Source organism: Nycticebus coucang, chromosome 1 (assembly GCF_027406575.1).
Source record: "Nycticebus coucang isolate mNycCou1 chromosome 1, mNycCou1.pri, whole genome shotgun sequence".
Lineage (NCBI taxonomy): Eukaryota > Metazoa > Chordata > Mammalia > Primates > Lorisidae > Nycticebus > Nycticebus coucang.
In genome coordinates, this window is record NC_069780.1 from 27658013 (window position 1) to 27677722 (window position 19710).

The 19710-nt window shown below is 38.5% G+C and overlaps 1 protein-coding gene and 1 long non-coding RNA gene across 6 annotated transcripts in view; one reads left to right on the forward strand and one right to left on the reverse strand.

The window, feature by feature from the left end:
* LOC128561215 (uncharacterized) overlaps positions 1-18139 on the forward strand; it is a 183486-nt gene extending 165347 nt beyond the window's left edge. The window contains exons 1-8 of one of the 5 annotated variants that reach the window (XR_008373226.1): positions 4562-6323; positions 6853-6954; positions 9320-9504; positions 10336-10579; positions 11989-12168; positions 12512-12745; positions 14759-14874; positions 17116-18139. This is a non-coding gene — a long non-coding RNA (uncharacterized LOC128561215). Of the gene's footprint in view, positions 1-4561; positions 6324-6852; positions 6955-9319; positions 9505-10335; positions 10580-11988; positions 12169-12511; positions 12746-14758; positions 14875-17115 lie in introns of those variants that run through there. The other 4 variants (XR_008373236.1, XR_008373224.1, XR_008373234.1 and 1 more) reach the window with 4 other exon arrangements.
* ADH7 (alcohol dehydrogenase 7 (class IV), mu or sigma polypeptide) lies at positions 1582-18896 on the reverse strand. The gene is made up of 9 exons (XM_053554915.1): positions 18690-18896; positions 14313-14414; positions 13293-13431; positions 12889-12976; positions 12574-12790; positions 8331-8591; positions 6505-6640; positions 4416-4554; positions 1582-2522 (listed from the first exon to the last, which is right to left on the reverse strand). The coding sequence occupies exons 1-9, from the start codon at positions 18705-18707 to the stop codon at positions 2498-2500; spliced, it is 1125 nt and encodes a 374-aa protein (XP_053410890.1). The 5' UTR covers positions 18708-18896; the 3' UTR covers positions 1582-2497.
* Between the last annotated feature and the right edge of the window lie 814 nt (positions 18897-19710).

Here is a 19710-nt window from a genome sequence, read left to right on the forward strand (position 1 = left end):
GAGAACACATCTGATTTTTTTCTTCACTGTATATCTAATACTCAGCTTATTGCTTGAGACAGCTGAAGTGGCAGGGAAAAAAAAAGCTTAGTGGGGCGGTGCCTGTGGCTCAGTGGGTGGGGAGCCAACTACATACACCGAGGCTGGCGGGTTCAGACCGGCCTGGGCCAGCTGGGGCAACAATGACAACTGTAACAACAACAACAACAAAAGTGGCCAGGCATTGTGGCAGGCACCTGTGGTCCCAACTGCTTGGGAGGCTGAGGCAGGAGAATCGCTTAAGCCTGGGAATTTGGGATTCCTGTGAGCTGTGACGCCCGGGCACTCTACCCAGGGAAACAGCTTGGAACTCTGTCTCAAAAAAATAAATAAATAAAATGAAATAAAATAATAAAATAAAATAAAGCTTAGTGAATGAATATGCTTCAAACATGATTTAAGGGATTAAAAGTCTAGATTATTCTTCAAATGAGAAACTAGATATTTCCTTTAACATTTTTCTATCTATTTCCTACTCATTTAACCTTTAACATTCAAGAACTCAGTTTTATGATGTTTTGTAGCTACATTGATAAGAAATGAAAAATATGTAAAAATGACCAATTTCCTGATTTCTGAGAACTAGCATTTTCTAATGACTCAAAAAGCTATGCATAGACATGTTTCCCCTGGGCAAGACAGCAGAGGATCTTTCTGTTGTCTATTTGGACAGGACAAGCTCTAAAGTGAAGAAAGATTCTACAAAATTTTATAAAAAATATTAAATGTGTATTTAAAATTTTACATATACAATGTATTTATAAAAATATAATCTGTAAGAAGTTCTAGGAATACAGTGGATTTCACTGTAGAGACTGTGATCTGAGCATATTTATGTGTTTATTCCTTGGATTTATTTCTTTTGACATAACAGTATTTGTACATAACTCTTGATATTCTTATTTACCATGTTTTTCAAAATTTGAGGCAAGAGACATTGGGGAATTAATTCACTTTTTACATATTTTCCTTGTTAAAATGCTTTTGGGGGGGAAGATTCTGAGATCTGAGCTACAGACATTGCTAATGGATGGATGGGAATAATGTCTATAAATGCTTCTTAGGTGAAGACGTTATGTTTCCTCATGTTTGTGTGTATGTGTGTCTATACATATTCCTTCTTATAAACTGACTATATACAGAAGGCTCAGAGTACAGCCATAGCTAAACCTAGCTGATGATGAAGCTAGTTCACAAAGAAATTCTTTATACTTTTCAGTCATTTCAGCTGTTTTTTTAGATTGACAAACTTGTAAAAGAAAAGAGAACTTTTACTCCATGGATCTATTTTTATTGGGCTGTGACCATCATGTAAAAGTGGCTCCTAATGACCTGGACATTTTGCAACCTACCTACCCAAGCAGGATTCTCCAATCTACATTATGTTCTTGGTTTTAAATCCTCATTTTTTGCTTTGACCACTTAACCTCTTATTTTTCTCATGAAGTATTTAATATGATTTTTAGGTATATTAACACTTTACCCATAATCAAGAAAAGCCCAAAATAAAATTGCTCTTTTCAATTAAAATATATCACCACGAAACCTTTTGTAAAGAATTTAATTTTATTAAAAATTTTAACATGTTACAGATACATAGAGATCTGCCAGTGCACTTGTACCAGACTGAAAGCAATTTTTATGAAATGGAGTCATTGCTAAATACTAAATAAGGACTTAGAGCCTTGTAATTCTACTTAATCCGAGGGAACATTATGGTAAATACTACAATGTGATTCTAGCTGCACTTTTATATTTAAGTCGTATTATAAAAAGGCATATTTTCTGAAATATTAAGGTGGTTTGGTAATTGGCCTCATGATTGCTAGTAATATACTTTTTCAGTTTCACCACGGTATGTAATGATAATTCTTAGAGTTAATCATTGAAAAATATGCCCTTCTGTTAAATAACCCCATTTCTTTCTTAATCTAATTGAGCAATGTACATGCAATGAGCTGATTTCAAAACTTAATCCGAGTTAATGTATAACAAGTGTTTTTGAAAACTTCCATTCAAATAAAAAAAATTTACAATGTGTTAAATGAATATGCTTTAGAAATACAATTACTACTAAAAAAAAAAAAAGAAATACAATTACTATATCTTTCTATGCTAATCAGTTTTAAGTGGTAGGAGCTAGTTAAAACTCTTTTAAGGACATCTCTGTTTCAATATAGAAATCCAAGTATTTGTGTTTTCAAATATGTAATTTATAGTCTAATAAACGATAAATGAAGTTTTTAAATATTGCTATGAATCCCCGTGTTAATTCCCAAGTGCTCATAAGACTCTATGTGTTTAGAAAGGTGCATAAACATGAAGGTTCTGTAGCTTCACCAAATAGTCTCCTTGCACTTGTATTGTGAGACAGATCCATGATTTCAGAGGAGGGAACTACAGACATGGACGCTCCAGATCACCAGCACACAACACGGACCTCCTGGAAGTTAGGATCTCAAAATGTCAGGATCGTTCGAATGCTGAAATGTACAAAGAGTTTTCAGTGAGTGGCTTTCATATTTTACGAACAAGAATAGTTTAAACAATTGCCCTTTTGGTCAGCCATAGAAACTTTGGGTCAGTTCTGTGAGTAGAAATCCTTTGGGCTTGAAGTCTTCACCTATTTTCTTTCTTGTACATCTCTGATGAGAGTATCTGAGCTGATTCTGGAAGCATCATGAATGAGCCTGGGCAGGTGGGAGCAGGAAGAGGGCAATCCAATGTGCTCGGACACCTAGGTGGCGGAGAGATCCCACATGCAGATGAGATCTGCTTACCTCTCTGTAGCCCCAGAGCCTAGTGCACAGGCTGGTAGTGTAGCTGCTAAATGTTTGGTTGTTGAACTACCAGATAAATTAATGAAGGTATTATTGAACAAAAAGCACGCTGAGGCATTGTCATTTTGGAGTGAGTTGAGCCTGGCAGCTTAGTACAAGACTGACTGGAATGGTAAAACACAGAGCCTAGAAAAGCTGTCATAAGGCTACCGTGCATCCAGATCAGAGATGATGTGACTGAACAGAGGCAAGGATCATGGGTTATGAGAGGGAGAATGGCTGGAAATGAAACTAGAGGTTGCATCATCTGGGTTTAGCCTCAGTTTCTATGTGGTGAGCAAGCATGACAAAAAAAAAGACAACATGCTGTGGCCTCTCTGTAAAGGTGGAATAAGTGACATTATTTACTGAGATAAAATGTACCGCTGGAAGAATTATTTTGAGTGAAGTTGATGGACGTGGGGAATTCAAATGGAGTTGTGCAGGAAGTAAATAAAAATTAAAGAGTTTAGGTTTATAAAGGTTATTTTGGAATTCACTGAGCTAAGGTGATATTTGAGGCAAAATTCCTGACAGCCAGAGAGCAGAATTTATGTCTCGTTAGAAAACAACTAGTAATTATTTTCCAAGCAGGCCACACTAAGCTATCAGTTTTGCTTATCTCAATATAGGAGTAGTGGGTGGTTGTGACAGTTTCTCTGAAAGAAACTCTCTGTTGACTTGCTTAAAAGTAATTTAAATGTTATGTTCATCACATGATGACCCTGTAGGTAAGACCAGATGTAGAGACAAGACATAACACTGAATAAACAGGTGAAAAACTCGTGAAAATGTGGATCTCAGGTTAAGGTACATTTCCTTTTACTAATAAAACCCAAATCCTTAACACATAGTAGATGCTCAATAAATATGTATATCCTCAATGAATAAAAGCCCATCTCATCTTGCAGACAGCCTCTTTGAATGCTGTTCCAGACCTCCATGAGCAGATGTTGGAGTTGAAGTTTGAGCAAATCCTTCCTACTCCACCTCTGCTTTGCTTAGCCCCAGAAGTGACAGGAGCAGTGACTGGAAAAGCCATGTTTACTGGAGCTTGCCAAGCTCTGTCAGAGAAGTTTGGCGTGTGCTGCGAGGGGCATGGGCTTTGCACCGAGTCTGGGTCCTGGTGCTGCTCTGAGAAGGTCTGACAAGTTATTTATTTACCCCTCACAACCTTAGTTTCTTCATCTAAAAATAACAAAACCAATATCCACAAGAAGCAGAAGGATGTATACTTGAAAAAGCACTTTGAAAACTTAAAAATAAAGAAATTTTACAGTATTATTGAAAAAGCTATCAGATTCATGATAAAATTAAAATAGTAAAGGTGAAATAAATCTAACAACAACAACAAAAAAAGAAAGCCCACCAAGTCCACAGGATTTTAGGACATTGATTAGGAAGTCTGAAGAAGAAGTAACCACCACCTATATTAATCTGGTTAGATTAAATCAAAAGAAATATGAAGGAAACAGGCACACTTATAAGTACTACATTTAAAAAGTAGCCTGTAGAGAAGAGACAAGATCACCTTTAAAAAAAAAAAAAAAAAGATACCTTTGACCTGAATAGAGCAGTTCAAATCCTTCATTGATTTTTGTAAAAGGTAAAACATGAGTTATCAACTGGTCCAGGTCAAATTTCTTTGCCATAAAATCAGTCACTAGCTTTGGGACATCGTCTCTGCTTTTCCAACCTGTAAGTAAGCACACATTTTCTCCTTAGACTTCACTAAGAAATCCTCACATTGTGTTATGGTCTATTTGTCTCTCTCCCGCATTATTACCTGTCCCCATATCAGATGATTCTCAGAAGCATACAAGTCACCTGCATGTGTCCTTTGTCCCCGTCTAGAATATTCCCAGCAGAATATTGTTAAAATGCAAGTCACATCAGGACATACCTCCCTCAAAAGCCTCCTTCTTTTCTCACTCAGAATAAAATCCTAAAACCCTGTAATGGCCAAAAGGCCCCACAGGATCTGGCCCTCTGACCCCAGCTGCTGCTGTTCCTCTGTCCTCACACTGCTGTAGACGAGCTGGCCTGCTCAGTCCTCACTTGCCAACACTCATTGGCATTTACTATACCCTCTCCCTGGAATATTCTTTCCCAAGCTTTCTGAAAAGCTCATTTCCTTTATGCTTTTGCTCAGATGCCACCTTATCAGAGAGGCCATGCCTGAACTTCACAGAATATTCTTCCTCTCCGTACTCCCTGACCCTCCCAGACTACCCGTGTTTCCCCTTTGCACTTGTCACCAGATGCTGCACTCTGCATTGAGCACTTTACTGTCCGTCTCTCCACTATAAAACGAGAGGGGTCTCAGACTTCCCTAGAGCAGGGACTTGGTAGGTTTAGCTCTGCTAGATTCCCAGCTCCTGGAGTGATGCCTGGCACTCAGCTCACAAAATATTTGTTGAATAATTGAATTTTACTTCTATCCCTGAATAATCCACAATCTCTACATCACAAAAACAGTTGAAGTGAAGAAACTCCACTTATACCTCTGAGTATAATTGTTCCTCAATTCAAGTTTTATTTACTCCAAGAACTCTTCTTTTTTTAAAAAAAACCTCCTCCATACCAACCATCCTCTTGCTTTAATGCTTGAAATAATGCTGAGGAAAGAGGATGAGCTTTGGCCTCCGAGGGACCAGTTCTAAACTCCAACTCTCAACTTGTGAGCTTTAGGGACAAAGGACTGAATAGTTCCAATCTCAGTTTCAGTTTTCAGGAGCAGCTCCCTCAGATAGTTACTGAGAAATAAAATTAACACATTTATGTAAAACTTTCAACATATAAATACTACATAACTCTTTTTATGATTTGTTTTATAATATTTATAGCTACATTTATTTTTAAATTATTTCCTTTATACCTGTTTTTGCATTCTTCACTAAATTATATACTTCTGATTCAAGAACAGTCATTTATTCCTTTTTGTACTCTTAAAGAGTAGACTCAACAAATACTTGAATGGTTACTATTTTCTTTTGTTGTACATGGCAGACTCTAATATGGAAAATGCCACCAAGGTACCTAGTACAATTCTAGATGAAGTTGCTAGAAAAAGAGACCCACCAAAGAGAGAGATAAAAGGATTCACTGTGTCACCTGCCCAGGGGAGAGTGACTTTGGCTCTGCCTTTACTAAAGCAATAGTGATGGATGAGCAGTAATTCCAGTCATTCCTGTGTGAATCTGAACTGTTCCTGTAAAATGTGACAATCCCTTTTTGTTTGTTTATTTTTTGGGTCCAAAAGTTCTGCCAGTGGTACTGGGAAATGAATGAATTCTGTTTTCATGTGCATCCTTGTGTGTATTAAGATGAATGGATTAAATCAGAACTTCCTGCCACATAAATCATCCCAAGGAAACACCACTTCTGCCTCTTACATAGGCATTCGGGAACCTGGAGCTGCAAGCAAGTATCAAAACTGCCCACCAATATTAGCCCTCGATCAATGTAAGCAGTGGATAATTATCTTTTATATTATTGTGGTTACAGTTTCATTTTAGATCACTTCATACACATGCTTGGTAAAAAGACTTGTTAGGGAGATGTGATGAGGCAATGGGCTTCTCTCCCTTGCCAAGCAACAGAGTGAAAGTCACCACGCACAGTCCAGAGGCTGTGCTGTTCTCACCTCCAAAGACGCATCCCTTCCACGTGCGTCCTGTGAAAAGCAGCATTGGGTCAAAGGTGAGCATCTTGGCTGATGGAGGAGCGCCTACCACCACGCTGGTGCCATAGTTCATATGGCAGGACGCCAGGGCATCAACCTGAATTAAAAAGGAAGGTGATTATTTGGTTCATATGTTTCTTGTAGATCACGTGTGCTCAGAAATGACCTACACACTATAGCAGATCCTGTAGCTGGCTCAGTTTATAAGACATGAGATTAAATTAGACTGCTTTTTTTTTTTCTAGCTTTAAAAACTTCTCAATACAACATTAGTTCTTAATTAAGCTACTACAAACTTTTCCCTTTTAGGCAGAAGGCAATACTTAATGCAGTATTTGTGGCATTTTCATTGTACCATGGACCGAAACAGAGAAATCTGGTGATATTGTCATACCAACATCACCACTTTAGGTAAGCCCTAGGAAGTCATTTGAACCAAATTCAATTTGATTAAGTATACCAAACCAATCGACATGGTTTTTTTAGTTTAAAAATTAAGTAACATACCAAAATTTGGAAGAAGGAATTCTTTTTCTTACCAGTTCTGAGACTACATTTTCTGGTCTTTAGTCTACTCATTATTAGTTATTTATTACTAATGTTTTAAATACTTGCTAGATTGTAGTAATAGATGCTGACATTTTTCAGGCATCAGTGTTGATCCAAGTATCATCTGGTAATCAATAGTCCCTATATAAGATAACCAATATTGCACATTTCTCCATAAACATATAATCCAAAATGCTAGTTATTGCTATGGAATAATTATAAGCGATTCATAGGAAAGGGTGATTACCACGGCAATAGTAGTAAATTAATGACCACCTACTCCTAAATCACCAAAAACATTCAAGTGAATTTATTTATTTATTTATTTATTTTTCTTTTTTAGAGACAGAGTCCCACTTTCTCACCCTCAGTAGAGTGCGTGATGGCATCACAGCTCAGAGTAATCTCCAACTCCTGGGCTTAGGACAGTCTCTTGCCTCAGCCTCTCGAGTAGCTGGGACCATAGGCGCCCGTCATGTCTGGCTATTTTTCTGTTACAGTTTGGCTGGGGTGGGTTCAAACCCATCACCCTCGGTATATGGGGTCTGTGCCCTACCCAGTGAGCCATGGGTGCTGCCCTCAAGTGAATTTAATGTGCTACTCAATCTTGAGCAAAATCAGTTTTGTCCTATTTTTCCAAGTCTCCTTTCCCTTTCCCAGCCCAAAGTGTTCTAATGCTAGAGTTGCTATATTGGTTTTGCAGACCTGAGTGGGGGTCTGGTGCTGCCATAAAGAAGGCATGTTTAGAAAGTTGCACTTAGAATTCATATTCTAAGGGAGCTCAGAGGGAGGAAAAGAAAGCTCAGGTGTGAAGAGTGAGAAGTTGGCCATATCATAGATTCAGGCGAAGAGACTAGAATATTTGGAATCTCCCCTTTCTCTGGCATGTCTTCCTTATTTCCTCAGGGAGTCACCTTGTGATGCTTGCTTTACTGAAGTGAAAGAGTTAGAACCACCTGTGCCAAGAAATTCTCATATACAAGGGAGATAACCCTCAAAAAAGAATACCGAGTGAGTCCCTTGCCCTCTAGTCATCTGAGAATGGTAGGATATGGTACTTAAGTTGGTCAGGTGGACCTGCTCTTAAGATTTTGACATTTTTAGGCAAAATTGCCATGTGATTGCCTGATACACATCTATTCCATGGGTGATTAGTGATCAAACCATGGAAATAAACTTTACTTTGCACATGTCTAATAATTTAAGCATGTTGCAGCTGCCCAAATTCTGCCTCTTACCATAGTGTCAAGACGCCCAATAACTTCAAAGGTGTAGCTCACATTGTTCCCTGTCATTTCTGACAGCACCTCACTGATGGGCTTGGTAGAGTCCTTGGGGCTGATGCACTCGGTGGCTCCGACAGCCATGGCTTTCTCAAATTTGTCTTTGTTGAGGTCAATCCCAATGATCCTGGAAGCACCAGCTGATTTACAGCCCATGATGACAGACAGGCCAACTCCTCCCAGGCCAAAGACAACACAAGTAGAACCAGGTGTGACCTGTGGAGAGAAATGTTCCTGTGAATATCAGCAGTAGAGTTAAAAAGCGAAACCTGCAAAGAACCTCTAGTGTCACAAACAAAATTCAAATTTTTTTTTTAACAAACAAAAACAACATCCATGATGTCAGCTAGGACCAGATCATTCATTCTGATGATATGCCGCAGAGAGGGCTAGAAACAATGGAAGACCTGAGAATCAAAAAGGAGTATTTGCCACAACCAAATGGTCTGTGCTAGGTAGATGAAAACCGCTCAGAAAGGCTCACGCCTTCAGGCCTTTGTTTCGGAAACTTTTGCCACCTTCTTGGCCATCACCCACAACCTGCTATAACCTCATAGCAGAATTAAGTAAACATTAAAGATCTCTATGATTGCTACTCTGCAAAGACATGCTAAATCTGTTTTAAGTTTGGTCTCAGTAACGTTTTCTAAATAATCATAACTCTTGAGTTGCTTGTAAATAAATTTGTTTTTCACTGAAGTCCAAACTCCATGTGACAATTAGGTGATGAATGTGTAGCTCTAGGAGGGAAATGTGGTTAAATCAATTTTGGGATCTTTACCCTTTACCATGCTATATTAAAGAGGATTCTAGCCACAAGTTACATTCCTGCCAGAAGAACACTAATCCACTTTTACATCAGGCAGCAGGGAGAGCTGAGCACAGGGAAACCCACAGAAGAGGGTCTGTCTTCCTTAATGTGATACTTTCTTTCCTTTTTTCAGGGCAAAGGCTTATGGTGGGCGAGGTCTGTTTGCAGACCTCCTAGTTGGCTGGCTTGGTCCTCCTTTCTAGGAATTACCTGAGGACATAGTCTGTGTTTGTATATGGAAGCACGTGTTTTGATATGTCTGCACCTTTAGGTGGAGATTGACAGAGGCCTGCAGAGATTTTTGTAAAGTCACTTGCTGTGAGTTTTCATTTCAGCCTTGGCATCCTAATCCCTCCGCTCAGTTCTGGCTTTTGGAGTGTCCACGTTGGTGCAGTCATTTTCTTAAGTATCATGCAGCTGTTTATACATCTATTTGACAAACTCATCTTTTGCCAGAAACTCACCTGCCTGTTATCCTAGTTTATTTGCCTGTTTTATTGCCTAGATTTGAGGTGGAATACTTTGTTGATGGTTGAGTTTTAGGTCTTACAATGTAGATTCAAAAGCTTCTGATCCTGCTCTGTCTCCCGAGACCTCAGTTAGCCTTCTCTATTGTGTCATTAGAAAGCTTTATTGGTGAGTCCAAAGGGGGATCTTTCTAACTGAGACTGCCACAGTAGACTTCTCCCTACATCTGAGTCGCCTATTTGTGAAGTGATAGTTTTGACCCTCCTGTCACTCTACCTCTGAGACTTCCAGTAGATGAAAGCATCAGTTTCTGTTAATTTCAGATGTAACCCCCCCCCAAACTTCCCCCCTTTTCCTGATCAACCTGTTCTAAGGAAGGAGAACTAGGAATTAGTATGTACAATGAGTTGGCCAAATTATTATTTTAAAATATAGTGAGGTTCTACTTTTTACTATTGTTTTATTTCATTGCAATGATCCCTTAGTATTCCTTAATAAAAATCTATATTCCTCCTTTAAAAACAAAGGACTTTAAGACTGACTCTTAACCAGCTTCTTGGGGGATAAATGCTGAGGCCTTGAACTCCTGTATGTTAGGACGGTCTTTGAATAACTGAGACCTTGGCCTATGCCAGATAATTTATGCTAACAATGTGATGTATGGTGAATGCCTATTTTCAGATGCCTGTAGCTTTGAGCTATTACCTTGACCTCTTGTGGAGCTGGAGTTGTGTTGGGTACTACATATCTACTTGAATGACTCCCAACAAAAATTCTGGATACAAAGCTTAAATGCACTTCCCTGGTTGACAACACTTGGCGTGTGTTGTAATAAATCCTTGCTGGGAGAATTACACACTGTCATGCCATTCTACTGGAGAAGATAGCCAGAAGCCCATGCTTGACCTCTCCTGAACATGACCCGGTAAGTCTTTTCCTTTGCTGATTTTAATTTGTAATCTTCTATGTTAAGAAACCATAATCATAAGTATAACCATTTTTGTTTCTGAATCCTTAAAGCAAATTATTAAAAATAAGGGGAGTTTTGGGGGACTTGACTTTCCCACTATTGAAAGTTCAGCCTATTTTTACATAGTCAAACACAAAAAAGTATGTTCATTCAAATAATTTTTCTTTTTCTTTCTTTTTTTTGAGACAGAGTCTCACTCTGTGGCCCTGGGTAAAGTGCCATGGCATCAGCCTAACTCATAGCAACCTCAAACTCTTGGGCTCAAGCGATCCTCTTGCTTCAGCCTCCTGAGTAGATAGGACTATAGGTGCCCACCACAGCGCTTGGCTAATTTTTCTATTTTTAGTAGAGCTAGGTCCTATTCTTGTTCAGGCTAGTCTTGAACTCTAGAGCTCAAGCAATCATCCAACTCAGTAGGATTACAGGCATGATTAAGACATGGCTTCCAGGAAAAAATATTATATCTTTTTGGCAAATATCTTGGTAAGTAGCATATTAACCACATACTAATATGATGCCAATACATCAGTACACTAAAAAATTGACAAAGAATAATGTACAACTAGATCCAATGTCCCCATCTTTCCTTCCACCTCCATATTGGCAGAAAATTCTTCATGAAAAGCATCAAGGATACCCTGGAAGGAATATTCTATGTCTGGGATTTTGTCAAGGAAATTTAGAACCAAGTGGTAATTAACATATTCTACTTCCTTCAGTGATTCCATAAGGGCAATCCAAAAATTTGTTTGAAATATTTACTTTTAAAAACTCATTCAGGGTGGCACCTATGCTCAGTGAGTAGGGTGCCAGCCACATACACCAAGGCTGGCAGGTTCGAGCCTGGCCCAGGCCTGCTAAACAACAATGACAACTGCAACCAAAAAATAGCTGGGAGTTGTGGTGGGCACCCGTAGTCCCACCTACTTGGGAGGCTGAGGCAAGAGAATCTCTTAAGCCCAAGAGTTTGAGGTTGCTGTGAGCTGTGATGCAACAGCACTCTACTGAGGGCAACATAATGAGACTCTGTCTCCAAAAAAAAAAGACAAAAAGAAACAAACTCATTCAGTTAGCTGGGCACAGTGGCACATGTCCACAGTCCCAGCTACTCAGGAGGCTGAGGCAGGAGGATTGTTTGAGCTTAGAAGTTTGAGGTTGCAGTGAGCTGTGATGTGATGATTCCACTGCACTCTACCCTAGGAGACAAGAGTGAGAACCTGCCTCAAAATAAATAAACTCTCCCCCCAACAAAAAAACCTCAGTCTTCTTTTCAGATTATTTGTCAGCTGCTATGTCCCCTTCAAAATTTGTATGTTGAATTTTTTACTCCCCAAACCTCAGAATCTGACTTTCTTTGGAGATAGGGTCTTTTCAGAGGTAACCAAGTTAACATGAGGACATAGGCAGAGACACGGGAGAAAGACAGCCAAGATAAGCCAAGGAGAAGGGGTTTGAGTAGATCCTTCCCTGACAGCCCCAGGAGAAACCAGCTCTACCGACCGACCCCTTGACTTTGAACCTTTGGTCTCCAGAACAGTGAGACAGTAAGTACCTGTTGTTTAAACTGCTTAGACGCGCTCCTTCTCTGTAGCAGCTGTAGCAAACTCACACACAAACGTTGATACTTATTTTGTGAATGAAGAAAGATTAAATTTTGATGCAAATCTAAATGTTAGAAATTGAACAGGAAGGAGATGTGGAGCAAACAAAAATCAAGATAAAAATCTGAAATTTTGTTTCTAGTTTTTTAGAAATAAAATCTCTAGCCCGAACTTTTCATTTTCTTCAGTTGATGTGGTGTTGTGTAGAAACAGCCTGAAGAGGAGATATGTTTTCAAAACCTTTTGTTCTCCCCATCTTCAGGATTCTGAGAAAATCATTTAAAAGGATTCTGAGAAAATCATTTAAAAACAAATGAGGGAAGGAAATCAGCCCACTCTGTTTCTGACCTTGCCAGTTTTAACAGCAGCCCCGTATCCAGTGGAAAATCCGCAGCCGATTAAACAGACTTTCTCAGGAGGAGCGGCATCGTGGATCTTGGCAACGGAAGATTCATCCACCACCGTGTACTCGGTAAACGTGCTGGTGTTCATGAAGTGATAGACCGGCTTGCCCTTGCAGGTAAACCTGGTAGTACCATCGGCTAGTACTCCACGACCAGTGACACTGTTTGATACACCAAACACACGTATTAGTCAATTCAATTCAAAAATTAGCCCAGGAAGAATTTGAATGACACCAGAGTAAAAGGGACTGAAACCTACTCGCTCCGAACGCACAGGTTGCCTTCTGGGCTGAGGCAAGCATTGCACTGTCTACACTGCGGCAGGAAGAGAGGGATGACTTTGTCACCTGCAGGAAAAACATCATGATATAAGGTGCTGTTCATTAAAGTTAAAATACGAAATAAATAAGCGTGAACTGAGCCCATACAACATGTAAAAATTTCTTGAAAGTAGCCTAAGGTTTATAAACACCATAAAATTTGTTCACTGAAGGTTGAGATTTTGCCAAATTACATATCCCTCAGTACAATCCATTCTCTTTTTATGCTTTCATCTCCTGAAACTATGATAAAGATCATTATAATAATTCCTAGCATGTGCATTTCTTTTGACAGATAGTCAAAGACCACTTATTTCAAACTTGTGACTTGACATCCATATACCTGGTTTCACCGTAGTGACTCCTTCTCCAATGCTCTCTACAACCCCTGTTGCTTCATGTCCCACAATTACTGGAAACTTAGACACCATTGCTCCTTTTATCACATGGTCATCTGTGCGACAGATTCCTGAGGCCAAAATCTGTGTTCAGAGACAGAAACACTAGACCAATCATCAAACGGTCATTTTATTGCTGGGAGAATAATTAACTTGTTCTTGAAGAAATTATAATTGTTTACTTAATATGATGATCAACAGTAACAGAGTTGACTTTTAGAAGCCTAAAATTAACAATTTGATAAGATCTTTTTCTTCAAGAAACTTACAATATTGCTGCTTCTTGCCCTATGTTGAATCTTGGTACCTTTCTGTAGTAAACTGGTGAGCTTGTGAGGGAGTCAGAATACAGGTGTTACCGTGTGATTGCCTAAAAGTAGATTTTTGTAGCTAGGCCCTCCTGGGACTTTCTTAATGAAGTGCAGAGGGAATGGTGTGCAAGAAGGAATTGAGGAGCAAAATCTTACTGCAATGCTTAGATAAGAGGAGAGGGTCAAAGAAAGATGGGAAGAAATGCCCACTCAACACTGGTGTCCAAAGTAAAGGTTAATCTCTGTCCAAAGGACTGGGGGCGGTATACTCCAGGAAGTTGTGAGTTCTCCAGACACAAATGAATCCCTTTTTCTTTGTGAAAAGTGATCTGAATACAATCGGACTCCCAGAAGGTTTTAAAAGAATTTATTAGTCATAATTATTAACCATTTTTTATCAGACACTACATCAATAAAAATTCAACAAATGAATTTAGCAAAGCAAATTAGCATGGCTGGTTTTTTAATGGATAATGAACTCACTAATTTCACATCCTGCATTTCCAAATCCTTAAGAATAATAACCAGAGAGAGCGTTAATACCTTAAATTTTGGAAACATCTCCTTATTTAAAAATTTAACCACACAACAGTGATGTACACAATATAGATGGGGAGACATTTTAGACTCGTGTACTCCAAGGCTCTTTCTTACCTTAATGCGAACTTCTTTAGCCTTTGGTGGGGCAACTTCAACTTCCTCAATGGAGAAGGGTTTCTTCTGTTCCCACAGCACAGCTGCTTTGCATTTAATAACCTAAGAGGTCGGAAGGGTTATAATGGGTCCTAATTATGTCTTCATATATAGACTCCTCAAACAATATTAACATGGACAGAAGAATACGTATAATATTCTAATTTTCCCAGAATGATTTTCCTAAACACTAGAGCTGTAAGCCTTCTAGACCATCTTGTATAAGACTTTGATGCATAAGAAATGCAGCCCAAAGAGATGAATGATTGATCCATGGTCCCATAGCACATGGAAAGCAGGGCTGGACTAGATCTGAGCTATGCTTCTCCCAGCCCACTGATTTTTTTTCTTCTTGCTGATATTCACATATTATTCCTATAATCTAGATTATTTTGCTACAATTTCAGATGCAATAGACTAAGAAAACTTCCATTGGTGTATCATTAACTCACAAACCACAAATTTGTATTGAATTGCTAAATAAATCACACAGCAATGGTGAAGAAATGAGACAGTTGATGTGGTAAGTGACAAAGAGAACCATGAAGGTCGGGGAGTATGTGGACTGTGACTGTAGCTCCTGGATGACTGAGTCTGTGTTTTTGCATCTCTCCATGCCTTTTGCACTGAATCCAGTTTTTGCATTGGGTAGGTCTTAATAAGATGGGAAGATAAAGCTTCTCATCTCATAGAAATGGGAATTAGCTGTGGAGTGACTGACCTCCAGTTCAACTAGTTTTGCTGGAGTTATTCAATTAAATGGTTTCTATCACTAAGATTATTGGCTTCTGACAGAGAAAGACAGTGAGAATGAGAGAGAGTGAAAGAGAGGGAATAAGTGAGAGAGAAACTCTTTCCATTTTCTTACTCGCAAATCTGTCCAGGACTCCTAAAAATATTTTAGTTAATTTGTATAGATGAGGTATTCCTCATGTTATCAGCTGATGCAACACTCCTAGAGAGCTCCTGCAGATGGCTAAATTATTCTTTTGCAAAGAGGTTAAATGTGAGAAACGATATCTTGGAAACAGATGGGTGGCTGAAAGGCATCAGTAACTCAACTTAATATTCACCCTCTGCCTTGCTACTGAAAATGGTAGGGGTCACAATGTAATTTTACCCACTGTTGAAGTTAGAAACCTCCCACACACATTCTAAAACATATTGCAGGTAGATTTATAGCTAAGATTTACTTTTACAATCAAACTATTTTACCAATCAATGAAAATGTAAGTATTAATCATAAGGTGCATGGAGGAACTTTTAAGCCTAACATGGTAGAAAAAGGTCATAAAGGAAGCAGATGCTAAGAACAAAAATTTTGTGTTGAAAAACAATGAGTAAATTTTCCAGATTAAAATCAACTACTCTCCAAGGAAAAATACTCAAAGCAAGAATGATAAAAGTTGCCATGTTTGATATACACAATGCTTAATCAAATTTATAAGGAAAGCTCTGAGACTTCCATTCCTAACACTCCTGCCCCTTCCCACCTACAACTTGACGAGTAGAGGATGTAGGGAGGAACACAACAGGTTAATGAACAGATTGTGAAGTGTTTATTCTACACAATCATAAAAAGGGTTTTTTGTTTTTTTTAATAAAGACAATGAAATACAATTGTCTGCATCTTAAGTCAATAATGACTTTTTATTAATGAGAATACATAGATATTGTCACAAGGGTAGTAAAATAGGCCATCTCATTAATGCTGACCTCTTTAGAAAGTAATTTCCAGGGTACAACATAATACCTAAGGTTGTTGTGAGTTTTTCTTTTTCTTTCTTTCTTTTTTTTTTTTTTTTTTGAGGCACAGTCTCACTATGTCACCCTTGGTAGAGTGCTATGGCGTCACAGCTCACAGCAACCTCAAACTCTTTGGGCTTAAGCAATTCTCTTGCCTCAGCCTCCCAAGTAAGCTGGGAGTACAGGTGCCCACCACAGCACCTGGCTATTTTTGTTGCTGTTGTTGTTGTTGCAGTTGTCATTGTTGTTTTAGCAGGCCTGGGCTGGGTTTGAATCCACCAGCTTCAGTGTACGTGGCCAGCGCCTTACCCACTGAGCTACAGGCGCTGCCCTATGTTGTGACATTTTCATCCTATAATTCCATTTACAAAATCTACCTTGAGAAAATGCTAATCTCAGAAAAATATTAATATGTAAGAGGTCATCCAAGCCTTATTTATAGAAGAAAATGTGTAAACAATAATAGAGAAGTGATGAAATAAATTGTGGAAAATACAGAAATTGGAATTAGACACTAAAATGTTTATAAATTGTTTGTAATAAATTGAGAAAATACTTAATGTTAAGTTGGAAAATAGGATAAAATACAGATTATGTGAGAACAGCCACATAAAAGATGGGTTGAGGCTTGGTGCCCATAGCTCAATGGTTAGGGTGCTGGCCACATAAATCGGGGCGGGTTTGTACCCAGCTTGGGCCTGCTAAACAACAATGACAACTACAACAAAAAAATAGCTGGGTGTTGTGGTGGTTGCCTGTAGTCCCAGCTACTTGCAAGGCTGAGGCAAGAGAATTGCTTAAGCCCAAGAGTTTGAGGCTGCTGTGAGCTGTGGTGCCAGAGCACTCTACCCAGGGTGACATAGTGAGACTCTGTCTATTAAAAAAATAAATAAATAAAGATGAGTTGAGAAATGTATAGAGGGAAATACAAACAAAAGTTTAGTTAATTGTAGTTTGGGGATGTAAGATTATGGTTGATATTTTTCTCTCATATTTTCTGATTTTCCAAATGTTCTAGGATGGTCTTTGTTATGGGCTGAATTGTGTCCCTCTCCAAATTTATGTGTTGAAGTCCTAATCTTCAGTACTTCGGAAGGTGACTATTTGGAGATAAGGTGGCTCATCCTAGGAATTATAGGTGGTGTGACTTAATCCAATATGACTTGTCTTTATAAGAAGAGGAGATTAGAACACAGATACCATACAAAGGAAAGGACATGTGAAGACACAGAGAGAAGGCCATCTACACTCCAAAAACCCAACCATGCTGACACCTGATCTTAGAATTCTAGACTCCAGATCTATGAGAAAATAAATTTCTGTTATGGCTCTACCAAACTGGCAACAATTATTATTTACTTATCTAGCGAAAAACGAAACATTTATTATACAGAAAAAAAAATGTAATCTCCAATTAAAGGGGACCTCTTCTTTCATGAGCTACACCAGAACACTAAAGGAATTTGGGAAATACATAACCCTATGTAGCCACACTATTATCTCTATAAAGCTTGTATGCTCTTTATATGTTATATACTGAGTCATTAATTATAATTGAAAAGTTGAGGCTACTGAGTTCCCCACCACTAGAAATATTCTCACCATGGCTGGACATCCGCTTTGCATAGACAGCATAACTAGACCTGATGCATGCACCTAAAGCTGCACATTTTTCAGATTTCTTCCAACTTTAAGGTTCATTAATATCCCTGGGTAGAGTTGCTAGCTTCTGTAGTGTAAAATTAATTCCCCAAGTAATCTGGTTTTGCTGAATGTCTGACTCAAAGTAGAATGCTTTCATTCTATTTTTATTTAATTCTAAGAAAAATCATTTCAAGTTTTAGGGCCTCTTGATTTGATAAAGATGACTCCAAATGTTATCTTTATTTTCCTAAAAACCTTAAGGTTGGCTAAATGCAAAGTGTTTAAATAAGAACAAAACAAACAAAAACATCTAACACTTGAAGCAATTGTGTGCCCATGTGAAAGGAAGAACTACGCTGATTTACTTGCAAATTTAAATAAATGAAAGTTATTTCTGAAGTTAATATCAACTCTGCTGACTCTGTTATTTTTAAAGAATAATATACTTTATAATGTACTCTTGTTTTAAATTTTTTTAAACTTATATTTTTATAGAAACTATATCATTAAGAAGTTTAAAGTTTTAAAAGCATGATACTTTCTTGTCTACTTTGCAACCCAGAATTAGCATTTTTCATAGTCAACAGAAGGAAACTTTTTTTTAACAGTTGGCTTTGAGGTTTTGAACTATAGACAGGAACATAATGTGTGCTACTAAGATTGCTGAGGTCTCCTTATGGAAACATTCTGCTATCCTGAGTTTGGATCAGTCGTAATGCCAGTATAAAGCACATCTCTATTTTCCTCCAGTGTCTTTCCCTGTTCTCCACTTAAGCCTGCCTCTGCTGGTATTCTCTGAAATGCTTCATCCAGCATTTCCTGCTTGATAGGCATTTCATTCCTCAAGAATTATCCCCAACTACTTAATTATTTTAATGGATCCAAAGTTCTGAGAATCAACCCCACATCATTAGACCATGATGATGAAGAGAAAGATATTCAGCTTACTTTTCCTGCAGTGCCCATCCTGTCTTTCTCTTGGTTCTGTATTTCTGTAATCAGGGACTCTTTCCGACTGATACTCAGTTTCTTCTGCTGTTAATAACAGCATGTTGTGCCTTCACATAAATACTCTGCCTCAAAAGTTCTGCCTTCGGCAATATGACTCATAGCTTTCAAAACCTTTCAATGGTCCACAAGCCCCACCCCTGGCAGACAAAGCTGTGAAAAGAAATACAATAACTATTACGAACAGACCAAGAGTACAGCTCTAACAAGGACCAGGATACTCAAACTTATGGAAAGGGGTGAAAGTATTTCTATCAATCTTATTTTGGAGGATATAAAAACAGGTTAGATTAATTCAGGTCAACATAATTCATAAAAAGTGTTTTGTATGCTGCTTAAGTGCAAGCTGCTTTTCTGGGCACAGCTGATTTTAGAGGTGTGTGTGGACACTTGTGTTCATACTCTAGTCTACAAAGACTTGATGTAGTTTGTGGAAAACATACAATTAAATATAAATGGCAATAGGGCCAAAGAAATGTAAAAAAGTTGGAATGGGTTTGGCAACAGGAGTTGGCGGTATATAAAATACAAATATGGATGACTGTGATTTCTTGGTATTTTGGGGATAAAAAGTTAAGTAGAACTTATACCTACATATAGAGAAATTATCATCTGACCTCAAATCACATCATCCATAGAGTTGTCTCATGGTTGTGTCGCTTGCACATAACACAAAGATACTCAGAACAGGGGCTAAAGGGGAATTGAAATCCAGCCTGTATATTAGCTCTCAAATTCCAGAGAAGATGCAATGACACTAGAATATCCTGGACACATTAACTCCAGATTTTCTTTTTCGAGACAGAGTATCACTTTGTCACCCAGGCTAGAGTGCCACGCCTCAGCCTTGCTCACAGATACCTCTAACTCCTGGGCTCAAGTGATCCTCTTGCCTCAGCCTCTCTAGTAGCTGGGATTTTAGGCACCCACCACAATGCCAGCTAGTTTTTCTATTTTTGGT